This window comes from Apteryx mantelli, chromosome 5, assembly GCF_036417845.1.
Source record: "Apteryx mantelli isolate bAptMan1 chromosome 5, bAptMan1.hap1, whole genome shotgun sequence".
In the NCBI taxonomy this organism is placed as follows: domain Eukaryota; kingdom Metazoa; phylum Chordata; class Aves; order Apterygiformes; family Apterygidae; genus Apteryx; species Apteryx mantelli.
The window spans coordinates 41,692,070-41,711,445 of record NC_089982.1 but is presented as its reverse complement, the minus strand read 5'-3'; the positions used below and the strand labels follow the sequence as shown (position 1 = coordinate 41,711,445).

At 35.1% G+C, this 19,376-nt stretch overlaps 1 protein-coding gene across 1 annotated transcript in view; it reads left to right on the top strand.

Moving 5' to 3' along the window:
* The window catches only part of FSTL5 (follistatin like 5), a 330,597-nt gene that overhangs the window by 246,778 nt on the left and 64,443 nt on the right, over positions 1–19,376 (top strand). The window contains exons 8-9 of the mRNA XM_013951578.2: positions 9,386–9,506; positions 17,275–17,436. Coding sequence (XP_013807032.1) covers positions 9,386–9,506; positions 17,275–17,436 — 283 coding nt within the window. The remainder of the gene's footprint in view (positions 1–9,385; positions 9,507–17,274; positions 17,437–19,376) is intronic.

Genomic DNA, 19,376 nt, shown 5'->3' with positions numbered 1-19,376 from the left:
TGTACCTAAAGAAGAACCTAGACTGTGTCATTCTGATTTTCAAAGTCAGTTTTGGATCTACTAGGTTTAATTTTTCTTTTTTCCCCTCTATGTCTTCTTCAGCTAGCACTTTAGTCAGAGGTTTGGAGTCATAGTAGGAGAATCCTACCAATCTCTATTCTTTTTTAAGTAGTTTTCAGAGATATTTGTCTGCAAAATATTTGAAAGAAAGCTATATATATATTTGGCAAGGTATTTTATTGCCCTTTAGTTGGTTTATCATATGTATGCAGGATAGTTTTGTTTGTAATAAAACAAAATTTATCCCACATAGCTTTTGCAGAATGCATAAAGCATGAAGACCCCATCTGCCTGTCTCCCTCATATCTGGATTTTTAGGAAGTAGAGCTGAATGAAAATTTTAGTAATATAAAAGCTTAAAGAGTCATTTTTGTATCCTTTGTACATTTTCTTGAGTTTGCAAAGGAAACACACTGAGAAATTTGTTCCTGTGAAATAATAATAAAAAAGAAATTGAGCTTTACCACTTTGATTCCTAAACGATGATCATCTGAAAGTTATGAATTATTGCCATCGTAAGAAAAGGGCTTTGCATTCATGAAACAAACTGAAAACCAGTGTTTTCTACAACATAAAGAACAAAAAAAGCTGCAACATTATAAATCTGTTTTTAAAACAAAAGTGCTTGCAAGCTAAGTAATTAAAAATTAATTCAAACTTATTATATATAATAAATATTAAGTATACATAAGTATCATTATGAAGAGCTGATGTTTTTAGTATCAGAAAAAGTTAGAAAATATTCGGTGACACCCCCTCCCCCCCCCGAAATGGTGATTTGTTAAAACTGAGAGTTTTTTCCAAAGTCTTACTCATATTTACTCTTTCACTATAAAAGGAAACTATGACCTGGATTAGAGAAACAAGTAGAAGAGGCTGAAAATGGGAAAAATATCAGATAGTCTAGTGACTAAACAGTCTGCCTGATTTAGACCAGAGGGTTCCCTCACATTTTGAGGGGTGAGACCTCTCTGTCTCTCATCTTTCCATCTCTTGGTAAGGATTCAGATTCTTCTTGATGAGTAATGTAACAAAAAAAATTAAGATCTCTAAAAAGTTTGAAGAAAAGCTGTTTCCTGTTTATTGCTATTTGAATGTATGAGACATTCACCAGGTCTTCAAGACAAAGAAATAAAAAATGAGCTCATTCTCAGCAAGGAATAGCTGAAGCAGTAGAACTGGTTGTTTTTAACACACATGCTTCTGGCATGTTAAAACATTATTTCTGAGATATGTTTTTAGTATTGTCTAAACCTAGCATCAAGGTGTGGAGAATAATTACCTAACAGTCATTTCATTAACATTTTAATGGTTTCTAGTCTCTCATCCTTGTACTCTTTTTTTCCGGCAACAAAAATGTTGTTAAAGCAAGGAAGTAGAGATGGGAGGGATACCTTGCCGTGTTGACTTTTGACTGTGGTTTCAGACATTTCAGAGCATGGGTAGAGAGGATTTGTCAATGGTTGTATAATTGTCGCTATCCTGTTACAGGTCTGTGCACTGCACTGAGCACTGCCACATGGGAGAGGTAGTGTCCACATAGCCCTCATTCCACAAATCCGACCCTATTTTGAGTCATCTTAAACTGTAACTTGGATCAGTACTTCTGTTTTGGGATCACCTAACACTGAGATATCACTTTGGAATGAGTTCTAAAAGAATTAATTTGTATCCCGAGAAACTAGTTTCTTTTTGCAGATCTAGGTCAAAGTGTAACAACAAATACAGCTTCAATTAAAACTGATTTAAGAAAAAAAAAACAATAGCAATTTGGGGGAATTGTAATAAATTGTAATAACTGAGTAATTAGTCTAAATTACTGTCACTGATTATTGTATTAAATCAGTTAACATTTAAAAGATACGAAGAGAATGTCAAATAGTTTTATCCAATTAAGTCTGATTGTATAACAGTTTGTTTTGTTAAAAAGAAGAATTAAATGCTATCTGAGTCATTCTGTAGATCTCAGTGTGTAGCATAAACCAATAAAAAAGAAACAGCTGTATCAGAACATGCTGGTATTTCCATTAAAAATGTGCTATATCTAGTCAGGTGGAGATTTTGAGTGTCTAAATAAATTAACAGTCATGATTGCCGATTCATAACAACATAGTATAATTTTACAGAGTTTTCCAGGAAGTGAAAAAATTAATAATGTTTTATGGCTAGCCTCAAGAGCTCTAGTACTTTGGCAAAGCTGTCACTTGTATCTAGTGCATATCTCCCATATATAGCATCCAGATTCTTTTTATGGGACTAGATATAAAATGAAGGTAATCTTCTTCCCACCAGTGATCCGGGAGTGATGTTTTTACGGCATTTTTCTGTGGTCCCGCTTCAGGTTATGAGGAAACTACTAACATTATTAGTTTTCAAAACAGCAAAAACAATTTTTAATCAACCAACATAGTTTGAAAAGCAAAAAGCTGCTGCATGTGTTTTATAGAATAACAGATGTTGCCATATATTAGGTGTTACTGTTTCATCATTAAGTGAAACTGCAATCCTTACTGTATCCGAGAGAATAAAGAAAAAATCATATATCTCTGCTTATGTAAGTAGGTACGGTGTTGTTCTATTCATTCATAGTCAGAGAAACGTGAATCTCATTCTCAGACTTGGTGAATGTTGACAAATCTTGTTGAATCCAACTAGTGCTCATTGCCTGCGTATCACAAAGTCTTCTTTTAGGAAGAGATAATAACGGGTGATCTCTGTGCTGACCATTTGTGGATAAGCATAGGAGGATGTACACAAAGGCAGTTTGGGATATAAATAGCTAATTCTCTAGGCTTCCTCAGTAACTGGTGGAAGGATATTGACGACTTCAAAATCTGAACCAGAGATTTAGTTAGATGTTCTGAGTTGCTCACTGGATGATCCCATTTTTCCCCTTTGGCAGTAGGCTGATACTGGTGAGACTGTGCTGAAAGGTAGCCTTTGTAAAAATCACTCACTCTTTTTTCAGTCTCCAGAGTGTCAAGAAACAGAGGGAGGAGACAAATATTCACAATTGCTAATTGTAGCTAGAAAGTTTGTTTCCATGGTCAACAGAGAGGTAGGAAGTAAAAAAAAGCAATGAGCAAAGATAGCTCCACTGAACTATCCTGTGTAAGAGTTTTGGCTCCCTTTGGCTCTCTCAACTGACTATAAAGGAAGCTTAGGAAGATTAATTTCCTTTGACTAAAATTAGCTTGAGCTAATAAGCCAGTAACTGGTGTTTGCTGTTACATCCTTCAGAATAAGAGTTTCTTTTAAAGCCCTGCCACTTTTTGCACTCTATGTAATATACTACTATATACTGTATTATACTGTGTTCTTTCTTCTTTGAGCTTTGACTTGATTTTCCATTTTCTATCATTCTGGTTCTTCAACCTGCTGATTTACACTTAGATTGGTGATTTCCTGTTACTGCAGCTGTAAAATATGAGATCAAGAGAAGGTGGGCAAAATTAGCATTTAGGAAGTCTTAGGTTTTGTTTCCCCCCCTTGAGCTAGAAGGAAAAGCTTAAAAAATCTTGGATTGGTGCCATGTTTAATTATTTTCAGATTTCTTTATAGAATTTAATTTCTTTCTGACATGCAGTAGCAAACCACAGAATTGTATTGCTCTGCCAACATGAACAGAGAAACTGATTACTAGGAAAGTATGAACTGTAAAATTGACATTAACATGAAAAGTGTAAGCAGTATTTATCTGGCAAGCCAAGCATGCATCAATAATTATTATTTTTTTAATTCTTCTAGTTAACCCTCAAAAAATTATCTACTTTCTGTGTCTATGTAAGAAAGTAAATTAGAGATCCTAAAAAACAAATATTTGATATGCAAACAGAAATATGGCTTATTATTCTTGAAACTTTCATATGTCAACTCAAGTCAAATGCCAAAAGTGTGGAGGGGGTTGTTGGAAAAAGAAGGCGGAGTATATGTACTGCTTGTGTTTTACAGCCAAACAGCTGTTGTTTAGAAAATACCTGGATGGCTGCAATTATTGCTAAAGCTCTCCCATAACAGACCAATGCAAAATTTTAATTCTTAGGGACAAATTATTTCCCTGATCAGTTCAGAGAGAGAGATTTTCTTCCTTTTCCTAGAAGAAAATCAAGATTTCTCTTTAAAAATGGGGAGGGGGAATATCCCCACCCAAACTGTGTTGCCATTATCACTGAGGTGTATTACAATGTTTACATTACTGGCCATCAGTAAAAAGACACCAAGCATTACAATTTCTTTCTTTGTTGTAGGTTTGTCAAAGACTGAAAAGAAGAAATAACAGATTTCACATGTTGTCAAAAAGCTATTAAGTCAAAATTCTCATTGTTTGCTAATTCCATTTATTAAGGACTCAGCTCAATTTTTCTGTTTGAGGATTTTTGTTTGTATTAATCTACACCTCATGTCCTCATTCTTGTTTTTTCTCTGTTTTACTTGGTTTCTCTTTTATTCTTTTTTCTCCTCCAAAGTGTGTAGTGTTAGAATTCTGACTAGTATTTTCAAGTTCTTCAGAAACTGAAAATTTTAAGACCCTAAGGGCATTATATTTACTATTTCATCTGACCTACATGAAACAGGTCACAAAAAAATCGCAACTTTGAGTGTGTGCCTATGCATAATATGTTTTATGCACTCTGGTGCATAAAAATGCCCTTTTTACTACATACCAATGAAAATGCAAGAAAAATCTCTAAGAGAGCAGCATACTGACAAAGAACCAACCATGGTGTTGCAAAAGATACTGTAGTCTCTATGGTAGTACACAAATTGAAAAAGTCTTATACAGTCTTCTGTGTTGAGAAAGCTGGCAACGGTCATCGTAGATCTATTAATGAAGAAGGGCAGGCAAATGATCACAAACTTTCTCATATGCAACAAATTAGCATATGAAAGAAAGTTATAAAACCAAAGGAAATAATTACAGATTTATAAACAAAAATCACCTTTAGGTTTCTGCTGTATTGTAAGACAACTAAGCAAAGATCCATTGTCAAAGCCAAAAATGATCTTTCCATATTCCTTTACTTGTTATTCATGACACATATCATGATTCTTAAATGTCAAGTCCGTCAACAGAATAGAGAGCTGTAGTGGAATCATTGCTAAATAGTTGTTCAATCCTATCTTTTTTTTCTGGATGACAAAAATAATTAGTTTCTCAATTTAATTTTAGAAGTTCCGTGGCATTTCTATTTGAACAGTAGTCAAATTAGTCTATTGTTAAATGAATGTATTCAGCAGAAATTGGACTTGCAGCAATGTTTTAGGGTTGTCAAACAGGTTTTCAAAAGGTAACTTTTTTTCCCCTGCAATTGCTGCTGTTGATGTTTGAAGGCTCTGATTCAGTGATGTTCACATGTGTCTGTACAGATGTGGGTTTTTTTCAGTGACTTAGCTTGTGAGTAAGCCTAAGTAAAAGTCAACACTCAAAGAACTTTGTCTATGCTTCACCATTGCCTTCCAAACACTGCTTACAATATTCAATTTTCATTCTATTGGATCATTTGTTTTAATAAACAAAAACAAGCCTTGAACTCAATATAGTAATAAGCCATTTATTTAGTAGTTGTAAAAAAACACCCATAAAACTCAAACATATTGAGTGATGAAATGACAATCTCATGGGGGTAATTCTATTGAAATGCAAATATTTCTGTGTAAATTGACTACAGAGTTGTTTTATCCAGGATTTGTATGTAAAAGGAGGGAGATGCCATAACACAGACCTGCATTTACTTAGAAAATAGCTGTGGTACTTAAAAATATCATCTTCCTAGAGCAGATCAGTCAAAGGCCTGAAACAGGTGAGTGTGCTTCAAAGCAACATGTAATAATTTAGCATAAGTAATAAGGAAGATGGGTTAAGCTGGTTTCCACCACTTTGCATGGTGGCAGCTAAATGTTCATACATTCCATTTTGTGATCTGTTTTTTTCGCAAATACCTTTGGCATAGATTACTTAAAAATGGTAGACAACAATAATATTAGCTATTTGCTAGATGAAAATGCATGTACCTCCAGTATGACTCTTCTGAAGGTTCATTCTTACACTAAGAACTTGAAGAGCAACACTTTGAAAATATTTGTTGAGCTAGTAGGGGAAAAAAGGTTAATTGAACTTTTATTGCTTCCTACACTTCTAGAAAGTGATAAAGGTAACAAATGGTGAATGATGGTGATTGTTGGAGTTATTCAGGTGGAGTTTTTTTGAGGGGAAATGCAGGTTTAATGGTTCAAATAATTCATCAAAGTGAAAAAGTGAACATTAAAGGGGGTTCTTTGTTTTTTTCTAATGATAACTGTGTTAGGTAGTGGCATATTGGAGGCTCTGTAGAAATATTGTCTGTGTAACTGGAATGTTAATACAGGTATAGTTAGCTTGGGAAGGACAAGCTTTTTTCAGTCATACCAGGTGGATTAATTATTAGGCAGATATTTTGTTTTTTTTTTTCCTCCCATGAGAAACTAGCAGAATCATCTGAAGCACAGGGAGTTGTACAATGTGAAATTTAGTTGCCCAAACACCTTTTGGGGGAAGAAATGCAATGAGATATCTATTTCTGAATAAGTATTTAGGGAAAAAATGTGAAAGGTTAAGAGGAAGTTCTTCTGGATTTCATTTTGATCAATAAGAAGGTTGAAGATGTGAAAGGGCAAGGGAGCTTGTGTGAAAAATAAATACACAATCTTTGAGCTTGTGACTCCTAGGAAAGAAGAAAAACTGGAAAGTAATGCAGTGGGACTGGAGAAAATAGATTCCAATAAATTTGGAAGTGGTTGGTGAGATTTAAAGGAATGTAAGAATAGTCATATTGTACCAGAGGTCTAGCCCTGTGTTTTGTCTGTGATAGTATTCAAAGGAAAGAATGTAAGAAAAAGACAGCATATAGTGATATTTACCCAAGTTGTTTTAGCATGCAGTTTACAGACTTCCTGAGCAAAAGACTATAGCTGTCTGTACTTAAAAGCTTTTGATAGGTTTTTTTCTTCTGTGAATTTCAGGAGGAAAAGCAAGAATTCAGGTGAACTCAGTTCCATAAAGAAAACAAAAATTTACAGAGAAAGTTAAAAAGTTTATGAGGAGATGACTTATTAAAGCCTGGTGTTCAAAGCCCTGAAACTCAGATTGAAAATACAGAAAATGAAGACTGAGTCGAATTTACTAAAGTGCATATAAGAATTCTGTAAATATAAAAGCACAACATCAGAAGAACAAAACCCTGTGAGGTATAGTAGGAGGAACTACAATGAGCAAAGCAAAGGTATTTTGTGAAAACATTAAGTTGATCTCCTACTTGACAAACAGCTGTCAATAGACAGCTGATAAGACGAACATGTTGAATTGTTTTTCCACTTCTACCTTCATTTAAAATTAACAAAAGTATCAAAAGGAGAAGATAATATTTTGATAAATTAAATGTGTTGAAGTTGCTCACTCTAGAACTGGCTAAATAAATACAAAAGCATTAGGATTAATTTCTGAAGAACAGGTGGGGCCTTGGAAGACTGGTATAAACATGGTGAGGAGAAGGTACGAGTCAGGGAATCTGGTTAATCTAGTTGGCAGAGCCTACAGGTACACTGTAGCAGAAAAATATTGGATTTCAGTCTGCTGACCTGAAGTCTGGGGAAGTGGAGTGGAGACCCTACAGTCCTACAGGCTTCTTGCTTTTCTCATATAGAGCATCTGCAATATGAGGAGAGACTGAGAGGCCTGGGGCTGTTTAGCGTGGAGAACAGAAGGCTTCTGGGGCATCCTATCAATGTGTATAAATGGGAAGAGTAAAGAAGATGGAGCCAGCCTCTTCTCAGTGGTATCTAGTGAAAGGACAGGATGCAAAGGGCACAGACTGAAATACAGGAACGTCCATTTAAACAGAATAAGAAGCTTTTTACTCTAAGGTGACTGGAACAGGATGGCCAGAGAGGTTGTGGAATCTCCATTCTTGGAGAAAAAGTGGAGTGGACTCAGTTCTGAGCAACTTGTGAGCATGCATCCCTTCCAACCTCAGCTGTTCCGAGACTCTTATTTACTTGCCAGTGGTTATGACGGCAGTCTTGCTCATCATTAAATAAAATAGATGCTCTGATAGTTTTTCATCCCATAGACACTTTTAACCTGCCACTGGAGCATCTTACAGGAACTTCCTTTCAACAGCTTGCCTTTCCCTATTAAAATGTTACTCCCCATTTTGCTATGGATAAAGGAATGAACTCTGTCTTGATGTGGCATCATGAGGGATGTAGAAGCTCATTAGGACAGAGTTCCTTTCTCTCAATGTTTTTTCTTTGCCTCCCTCTATACAAGTTAGAATACCCTGGGGGATCATACATCATTTGAGTTTCTGAGGGGAACAGAAATATGCTCTCTCTCTCTCATTTCCTGTATTGTGGGAGGACACTTCATACTGTAGTCAGCACTATTGATTTTATGCAGCAGAAAATTATTTTCCCCTGGATAGTTCTCAATTAGTCACTTGCATCCCATGGCTATCCCTGTTCCATCACTCAGCTGATGCAAAAGCAGCAGAAATGGGGCTATTCACCCTGGTGCAGAAATTCAAGTTTACAAAAGTAGTGCTTCTGTAATGAATCACTGACTGTAATGAGATACGTAGGTGTCCTAGCTTGGTGATTATCACCGTCCTAATGAATCAGAGACCTGCTGGATACTTTGGGCTCTATGTGTGAGCCTCTTTGTGAGCCTCTGTGTGTGAATGTCTGTGTTATGTACAACTGTAATATGTGTGTGTTATAGCCCTGTATCCTGTGGTAAATCACAAGGACAGGATATTTAAGTAATTTAAAGATTTTTAAGCATATTTAAGAGGCTGTTTATGTTAAGGAGGAAAAAGTGGGTCTAAGCTGACCATGAATAAATTTGAAATTTAAAAATGAGCAATTTTTCTTTTCTGGGTATCTGTTTATTTCAAAGGATGACCATACTTTCACAAAATGTTATTTACCTTGTTAAACTGCAGTGAGGTTTAACTTTTATTTCTAATCAGATCCAATCCTAAATAGCCTTTCTCCTGCAAATAACTATCACAGCTAAAAGAGCAAACACCTTATTCCTGATTCTGGGTTTAATAAATTGTTAAAATAAAAGTTATATTTTCTTTTGCAGACAAAATATATTAGGCAAGATTAAACACCTCTGCCATTCCAAAAAATAATATCTGGATTTCAGATTATTGTCAGTTATTCTGGTTTAATGTCTGTGGTGACTGATATTTGCATCACAACTTTGTTACGAAGATACAGAGTATAATTATTTTACAGATACTAAAGTAATTATGATAACCTTGTTTTTAATCTTTCCCTGTAGGATTTTGGAGATGATGGGTCCTTGTACATTACTAAAGTTACCACAACTCATATGGGAAATTACACCTGCTATGCTGATGGCTATGATAAGCTCTATCAAACTCATTTTCTCCAAGTGAATGGTAAGGAAGGTTGTTCTAGTTACCAAGTCATACGGGACTTGGATTTGGATTTCATTAAGTAGATTTGTTGTTGCTGTTGTTTTACTTTTCAATATTATGTTACAGCTCAAAAGAAAAGGAGATATGATTAATTTTCCTCATTCTTCTATAATGAGCTTGCAAAACAATAAAATATAATCATTTTCATTTAGTACTGTATGAGTAATACTTATTAGAAGAAGTAAGATAAGTCCAAAGGACTTGTTCTATACAATGAACTGTTCACTTATGTGCATGATTAACATGTTTTCTGTAAAATAATGAATTTTTATCAAAAATGCAGTTTTGAGTACCAATTTAGTAGTTCTGAAGAACACACGTGGAAAAGTGCAATGTATAGGTCTCTTGTGTTAAAAACATGTTGCATTTAATATAATATTTATACATAAGTATATATTATATATAGCTATATAATATATATTAGAGTGTATATAATGTATATTTGATATAATTATATGTATAATATATAATATATATAGTATATATTTATATTAAAAAGATACAGTACTCTAAAATCTGTTTGGAATTGATAATGGCTTGAAAAGTCAGACTTGACTGTTGCTCCTCTATATCATTCAGATCATTTAAAGCTGCCCAGACAAATTGCCTGGTCCGTATTTGCTCTGCTTGGAGAGCTGGCGTTCCATAGGCCAGCCCTAGAGCAGTACCTTCCCACACTTTTGGATGATGCTTTTCTGGGGAGTGGGGGAAAGGAGATAGGAGTCCTACAGAGCAACAGGGTCATGTGCTGTTCAGAATGTGCATATTGTAGATAAATGAAGTCAAAATCATTGAAATTAAAGCTCTGGTCAAATGAGTGGGTCTTCCATAGTTTATATCTGTACATTGAAGCAGCAATCTTCCTAAGCACAGCGTGATAGTCAGTACTTATAGCCGTGATAATGACTAATTAATATGATGACACTTCCTGAGCACAAGCGTGATGATCAGTACTTATAGCCATGATAATGACTAATTAATATGATGACACTTGTATTAACAGAAGAGTCAGATAAAGTTTAATGAGATTATGAGGCTTTGTTGGTCTTAAAATCTAACATGAGGGTTCTATGAATACAATGTAATTAGATTTCAAGCTCTTTCTTCATGTGCATTTGTGTAAATCCGTATTTGCTTAGAAATAATATTTATATAATTTGCATTGAATACTTTGCAAATATTTTACATATATGTATATTTTAACTTTAAGTTTAAACTGTTTAGGACTTCTTTTTTAATCTACAAGTTTTGAATTGCCTTGTTCAGCGCAAAGAAATAATTAGCTTCCATTGGGATCATTAAGCAATATGGATAATCAGCACTGTAAAAAAAACATGTTTTATGGTTAGAAAATTCAATCTTTATTTCTATATAAACAATCTGTAAGTGAATATTGTAAGTAATATTATAATAAATTGGTATTTAATCCTTTTTCATACAAACTATAAAAAGACCAAGCAATACAAAGCTATGATGGTGCAGGAGTAATTGCTTCACTAAATAATGATAATTATTGGCATTTTATATAATACTTAACACCTTCAAAGTCTATAGTTTTGTGAACGTATGGTTTTGTGAACATTTCTATTTTGGGGGGCGGTGGGTCTGGTACAATTGAGCTGAATTACAGTGCCTACCTACAAAAACTATTTCTGCTATTATGTGTTGAGGACTAAATAATGAGGCCAATTCATCATTTACATTCTTATGAACAAAACACAAACACCACGTTGGAACCTCTGCTTTAAATTCATGATGCACTTCTTAATAATACTATATGCAAGATATAATTTCCAAAGGGTTTGTCAGCACTACATGCATTAGTCTCATCTGAGAGGGACTGACACTTTCAGACATACTTGAGAGAAGTAGCCACGTGTTGTTTGGTTGAACTCTGAAAATGTTATTCAGCATAGAAAGTCTTCAGGATGCCCTTTTTCAAATCTAAAATGGGCTGGTCTTATTAATTCATGAAATGGTTTCTTGCTGAGTCTTCAATTCCACCAGAAGCCATTTTTTCTCAAAATGTTTCTATAATCAAATGGTCATACTAATAAGAGTCTGAGCCTGTTTTTTGCGTTTTTTTTTCTGTTTTTTTTTCTTTTTTCTCCAAATATCTGTGACATTACAGTTCATGCTGTCAGGGTTTTCTCCTTTACTGTTGTTGACATCATGTAGCATAAAACCCCTGAATTAGGAGGACTGTTCTCAGATAATGATGGGTATGTTTAATGGTTTTAATACTACTAAAGACAAAGAGGAGCTATGGAATTCACTGTCCCATAAAATATTTTTAATATCAACCTCATAATTTGTCTTTAAAATCCTTCTTTACTGAAAAAGCAAACAGTATGAATAGATCAATATAATGCAAAGGTGAGTCATCTGTACTTGAGAAGCATTTATGTTATTTCCCGCATGCTTGCTTGTTAGCCTCTGATTTTTTCCACAGCAGCTGTTCAAGAGACTACATGGGAATGCTGGTAGAGTTCTTTGAAACAAAGTAGTAAACTGTGGCCAGAGCAAAATAATTGTAACAAATATTCTTGTAATATTGGTCATTTTACTAGTAGGGAGTTACTTCTCTCTAAAATGCTGTTTCCAGGTATTAATATATTCAATTAACCACTTTATGTAATAATTATTCAGCTATATGGGACAGCAGAAATTTATACATCATTTAAGTGGGGAAAAAAAGAATAGTTTGAATAATAAAACAGGATTTTTTTTTCCTTACGGCTGGACTCTATTGCTTATGTTAATTGGAAGTATTAAAGGATCATTGTTAAGAGTAATTACTGCTTATTGTTATGTTCTTAGGATTACATAAACATGGTATCACTAGAACAGTTTGTGAAAACAGAAGTTTTAGATGGTGTTTCTTCTACAACTGAAATACAAGAGCCTTGAAAATTGTTATTGGAAGAGCTGAAATGCCTTAACAAGATTGGCCTTTCTCATTCATTCAGTGCTTACCAAGTGATGGATCTATGCTCTCCATACCCAGGGATGTTAATCTTATTGATAACAAAAACAATTACAGTCATATTATCTAGATTAGTTAAAATAATTATTTATAGCTCGGTTTTTCTATTTTATGAGTGGAATGTGTATACACATCATAGCCTAGATTTTTCAAAGTGTGAACTTGAGGAATTTTGCTTTTGGTAAGGTGTTTTTGAACAAAAAATATCATCAGTTATATTACAAAACAGAGGATTGCTTTCAAATTCAAACCTGCTCTACAAACAATATGAATTTATTGTGTATGGTACAAGTTAGCTTAATAAATATAAAACACTAATGTGAAATTTTTCTTTCCGATTACGTAGCAATGATGATATCCTACACCCCGTGCTTTTACATTGCTTCACAAGGAAACTTCTGTGCAGGGAGATGAGAAGAGTTTTCCCTGTCTTGGTTTCCAAACAAAAGGTCTATTAAAAAAAAAAAAAATTAGTACCTCAAGGGAAAGAAAAATGAGTCCAGACCCTCAGCCCGATATAAATCAGTGATTTATAGTGTCTGAGGCATTGTTTCCTGCCTTTGTCTTTCCAAACAAAATATCTCAGTTTAATCAAAAAGAAAAGTTATATAGAGTGTTAGAAGAACCTAGTTAGACTATATATATTATATATATCTTTCTTAAATGGATACATTCTCTTTGGATCCCAGACAGCTTGACAAGACTATTTTTCTCTCATAAATTTTTTTCCCATTAGACATGATTGAAGTAGTCTTCGGGGATTTTTATAGCAATTGTAAGCTGCATTGAATAGTTATATATTCATCATATTTGGAGCCAGTAATCTCACATGGCTTGTTGAGCTGAATGATGAGGGTTGTAGCATGGGCACCTCTTTGCTTCATTCAATTAGGTATTATGCAAGGCTCTGCTAAAGACAGTCATGGAACCTGCCCCTCACCCGCCAACCTTTTTAACCCATGTAATGACCACTCTCTTATGAAGTAGACTACTTTTGGTTAAGGTACCAGAACACACCTCTTTAAAATTCAACATTTAACAATCACTTTTCTTCCATATGTAAAATTTGCTTTCTGTGAATAGTTATGCTCAGTTACACAAAAAATGTGAGTGAAATAAATCCAAAGAGGTGAGAATCACAGCCGTATCGAATTCATTTTTGAGACTGAACTAGTACTAAACTAATATTTTGATAGTCTGCATGCCTTAGTTGCACAGTTCTTGAGGACATATTACAGGTAGCCTCCAGGATAATATGAGATCAAAAATTTAAATGCAAGACAAGTATTGAAAAATGTTTCTAGTTGTGTAGATAACCTATCAGACACAGATTTGCTGAAGAAAGTTGGAGATGGGAACAAATGGAGGAAAAACAGGGCAAGAAGTGAAGAGTCTTGTTATAGCTTAGGGAGTTGTTTTCTGTGCCACAGCCTTGGTGTTGCAGGGGTACCGCTGTGGCTGGGAAAACACCACTAAAGGGAATAGCACCTACTCCAGAAAGGTGGGATAATAAAAGAAAACTCAGCCATACCTTCAGGGTTATTTCGACCTTCACATTTCCTGACCCTCGAGTGGTTAATTTAGCAACAACAGCATCTTCTGAAGCAGGATTTTTATGCTGATGTTTGTTTTTGTTTTGATTAGGAAGTGTTTGATTGTCTATTTTCTAAAACTTTGCTAAGAATAAAAGTGGCCAAAAACTTATCATCTACCTCAGGTGCCTACATCTACTACAGCTTTGGCACCTACAGCCTGGTTTAACTGATAGTAAAGAGGGATGTGTAACTCATCCTTCATAGGCAGGAGCATATATTTTAAAGGCAACATGTATCTGTAGGTTTCCTTCAAGAGGGATTGTAAGCCTCCTCTGTTGAAGTTCAGGTTTCTGTTTCCAGGCTGTGTTTATTCCCAGTGGTGTGTGAGGCCTTGTAAAATAACAAATTTTGCCAAAAGCACAGGATTATTAAAGTGATGTGTTTAGCATGTACAATCTGATTTGGGAAGTAAATAAAAACAAGAGCAACAGCTGGAGTCATGACAGACTGATGCTCTTCATTATAAAATACTGCTCTCAGTTGCTTATAACTTTGTGTAATTTAAACCCTTCAGGCTGAAATATTCTGTACTGGATATTTGCCTAAAATATCTGTTTAATTTGCAGCTAAATCATCTAGGGGTTTCTGAGAATGAAGTTGAGGGAAAATACACTGTTTTTCCCAAACTAAATTAATGTATATCTTTTTCTATTCATTGAAAATTCTCCAAAATTTGACCCGTAGAATTTTCTGTTCACACTCACTCAGTAGAAGTTTATCTGGTGTGGCAGGTTTCATACACAGTGAGAATATTCCATCACAGGTAGCAGGTGTGCAATGACTTGCAATGCCTTACTTTTAGTTCTAGAAGTGGTCTGTATTCCTGAGATGCTATGGGCTGGGCCTGAGAGCAAGAAATAATGGTAGTACTCTCTGTAAGGACACTCAAGCAAGACAGAGAAATAAACCATTTGGTTTTGATGCAGAGGGAAGTCTGCTACAGGAGGTAGATCACTAAAAGAAATAGCTTATGCTGAGAAATGCTGAATGGGACAGAGGTTAAAACTGGGCCCTAGGGAAGGAATTGGAGTAGGACCGGGAGGTGGGGTGCTGAAAGAGGCTCAGGCCACCTGAGCATACAGTCCTGAGCGGGGCTCACTATGAGGAGTGCAGGGCGGAAGGCATGTCTCAGAGCCACGCACGCAAGTGGTACGGGAAAGGACACAGCTGGGAAGAGGTGGAGAGGAACAGGAATGGGAACGGCAAGCTTGGGATGAACAGAAGTAGAGATCTGTGCCCATAAAACAAATTCCCTTCCAGAAGCCAGATGCGAACCTGAAATCCCTAGTTTTTATATGCCCCTGCTCTCAGCTGGTAGTCTAAGCAACTAGCAGTCACAATTCTCACATTTTTCATCTTCTTCCATGCTCTTTCTGTATATTTTTGTAGTTTGCGTGTAGGGATTATGTGTAATATGCCATGTATGTTATTTGAAAAGACCTTTATCTCTAATTTCTTTTTTAGTATCCCTGAAACCTACTATTTTTCACTTCCTGAGATGCAGTACATTTGTGTGCTGCTTACAGTGTAGAAATCTGAGGCATTTCTGTGCTCTAATTGAACAGCATGCTGGGGCATTTCTTGTAAACAGTTGGATAGCATTTGAAAATATTTAAACTCTTGCTGAAATACTCACAGTTAATTTTTGATCTTGTTATTTTTTTTCATTATCAACTGATACTTCATCCTCTACCCCACTGTGGTTTGTGACACCAGCTAAGTATTTCACATTTTTATAACTATATTAAAGAAAACTTTGGGGAACAGAAAATATGTTTCTTTAACCTTTGTTACAGTTTTTTTTTCTTTTAGAAATACCCTCAAAATAATTCTCTCTATATGTAATTAAAGATAAGATCACTGATTATTCATGTAAAATATCTAAATAGCAAGGTAATCATACATTACCAATAAGAGTACATCCACCTTGATATCATATGCCCTGTCTCTACCATTACTGATATAGCAGACTTAGTTGATAAGCATGAATAGTAACAAGCTCACAACCCTTGGAAAAGTGACCATTCATATTTTCTGCTAATACTGAAACTCAGAAGACTAGTCTGGCCTATATACTGCTAGAGTTCAAAAAGAATTTATTCAAGTCAGATGCTTTAGCACCATCATTTAAATAAAATTAATTGATCTGATCTCAGCCTCAAATTCAGATAATGTGAGATATTATATGATGAAATCTACAGCTATCCAGTCATATATATAAAACATACAAAATGAATTTAATTTTCCAAAATGGCTACATATGCTTGTGTATCTATGCTGATTAAGATTAATAATTCAATTTATCATTCTGTTGATCTGCCTAATGGGTAAGAAATACGATATGAAGTAATGTATATGACATAATAAACTAATATTTTTATTACTTCCAAATGGGTAGTCTTTCATTCTAGGACTATTTTATTAATTACAATATTTAGAAAAATAGGAAGCTCTAGATTAGATCTGAATGTCCTCATAGTCCAGAAGCATATATCTAAGACTCATTCCGTACATTTTATAAAAAGGGCAAAAAGTTTTTTCAGTAGGCATAAGAAATCCCCTGTAGACATGTTAATACGTGTAATCTGGGAGCCTGAGGTTTTACATCACTCCAGAATGGTATCTAATATAACTAAAGATAGTGTCAAGTATTATAAACAAGATTACATTAGTTGTACAGGTAATAGGGATTGCTAATAGGTGTTTTGGGGAGCGAAAAAATGGTGGAGGTGGAAAACTTAAAAGGTTTGTGAAAATGGACAATTTTAGTCTGTATATATCACATTATAACTTACTGGAAGATCCTGGTACATTCTACATTATTCACTTTTTTTAATAAAGAAATGTAAGGAAAAAAGTACCAGTATTATTACTAAACCCCAGAACTACTGAATTAGAATTCAAGCTTGTTCATTGATACTACAGGCAGTGAAAAGAGGTATTTCTTATAGAATATTCTTTCTGCTTCATAAATTTATTGTGATGGAGTTCAGTGTTAAATGTCGCTGAATATGTGACTGATGCCACATCTGTGTGTTGCAGTGTTGTTATATATAGCTGCAGGAGTCTTTAGAGTTGCTTATAATTTGTTTTTTTAAATGGAGATAACATTCTTCTCCACTGAATGATAATTATTTTCTGCCTCTAGTTCCACCAGTCATTCGAGTCTATCCAGAGAGCCAGGCAAGGGAGCCTGGTGTGACAGCTAGCCTTCGGTGCCATGCTGAAGGTATTCCCAATCCACAACTTGGCTGGCTGAAGAATGGAATTGATATCGCTCCCAAGTTATCCAAACAGCTAACTCTTCAAGGTAAAGGGGCATATTTATTATTTTCTATGGGTTGGGAATGTTTTATCATTGTATCCTTTCTGTACTAGGTCGTATTACACAGTTTTAACCAAGAGTTGAAGTCTAAACACTTCAGGAGACATATTCCAGTTATTCCCCAAAACACATCATCTCTGCTTTCTCTTTATTGGAATATTGGTTGTATTTATTGGCAGGATTACCAAGAAATTCCAGTATGCTGTTCTCTATTCAAAAATGTGCAGTTTCCTACTATAGCAAGCAGCCCAAGACCCTGACCCAGCTAAAGTGTTATTATTTGTCACTACAGCTATATTAATATGGTATGCTTCTATTTAAATTAGGAAACAATATTTTTGTCTGTAATGAAGATTTTATTCTGTTGCAGTGGTATTAATCCAATTATTTTTCCTGAGACAAGATACAGATTTAGATCAGAACATGGATCAAAGGTCACCTTTACTGCAGCTCAACTGAAAACAAAAAAATATAGTTTCTAAACTCAAGAGAATTTAAGTGAGAGTTAGGGACCTGGTGGAAAGGACAGGAGGAGAAATATCTGAAATAGATGTGCTGTTGTCTGAGGGGTCTCAGCAGATCTCCAGGGGAGATGCAAGGGCACTGCACCAAACCCCCGCCCCCCCAGCTAAAGGAAAGCCAAACTTTTAAACAACAATGAAGGCCAGTCAGAGAGATTCTGTACATCTTCAGACCGAGGTGAATTTGGTGAATCTGCCCACCTTGGCATCCTGCCCAGCTCGAGGTTTTTTTGCTTCCTGCTGTCCTACTGATGATCTTGTAATCAGCTGTGGAAAAAGATCTTGTGCTGCCAGTTTTCTTTCTCAGTCTCATCTCCTTCATGTGCAAAGATAGGACATGTATTAAGATAGAACAGAAATGAGACTACAGAGTGAGAAACAGTGGGACAGGTGGACAACAGCTGCTTCTGTGAAGAAAGAGAGAGTCTTGCCTTCGCTGTAGATGGCTAGCCATATATTTTTTCATGGCCCTCTCCTAGACAGTTGTGAGAAATTGCCTTGCAGAAACACTTTCTCCTATGAGAGCAACTGCCTCCAATGGCTCCTTTTCCATAGCTGCTTTCTGTTGATTTCTGCTGTAGGAATCTGAGTGGACAGGGTTTTTTTTCTGGCCTCTGTATCAGATATTATAAATAAGAATGATTCTTCTCTAGGCAAAATACATCTATTTCCATTTTCTTGAATATATTTATTTGAAATAAAATTTGGACAATATCACTGCGTTTTCTTGGAGGGTTTTTCCATCCAGTTCCCAGAGTTAAACTATCTATGTACTAGCTTCAGGCAAAAGATGGTCTAAGATGAGTATTACACCACAATTCAGTGTCTTAGTCCACATTGTAGAATGCCTAAATTAAACAATTTCCAAGTCCAGTTTTTAAAATATATATCTTACAGTTGAACAAGTATGCTATGCTTCAGCTGCAGTGAGTTGATGTTCTCACTGGTATTCACATCACGTTTTTTAAAAGTCTTCTGCCTGTGAGAACTGGACTGTTTGTTGACATTCCTACTCCATTGGACATACAACTCCTCATTTGTGTGGAAATACTGACTTTTCATGTGTTTTCATGTGAAAACAAAAACAGCTGCCTATGGTTGCTAGAAACAAATAATTATATTAAAATTATTATTTGTGTTAAAAATTTAGCCGATTAAGTTCCATGGAAACCCTAGTTATTTTTGTAAAGCCAGTGATAAAGTGTTAAGTGATTAAATGCAGCATAATGAAAACATAATATCTTCCTGTAGGGACAGGTATGCTGATTTTAAAGATGCCCATAATCATTTCAACAGGTATAAAATGCCAGATTGATATTTGGCTCCAAATTGCAAAATCAACTGAGGTATTCCTGTTATCTGTGAGATGAATAATAGTATATGTAGTTCTCTAACCCATTGAAT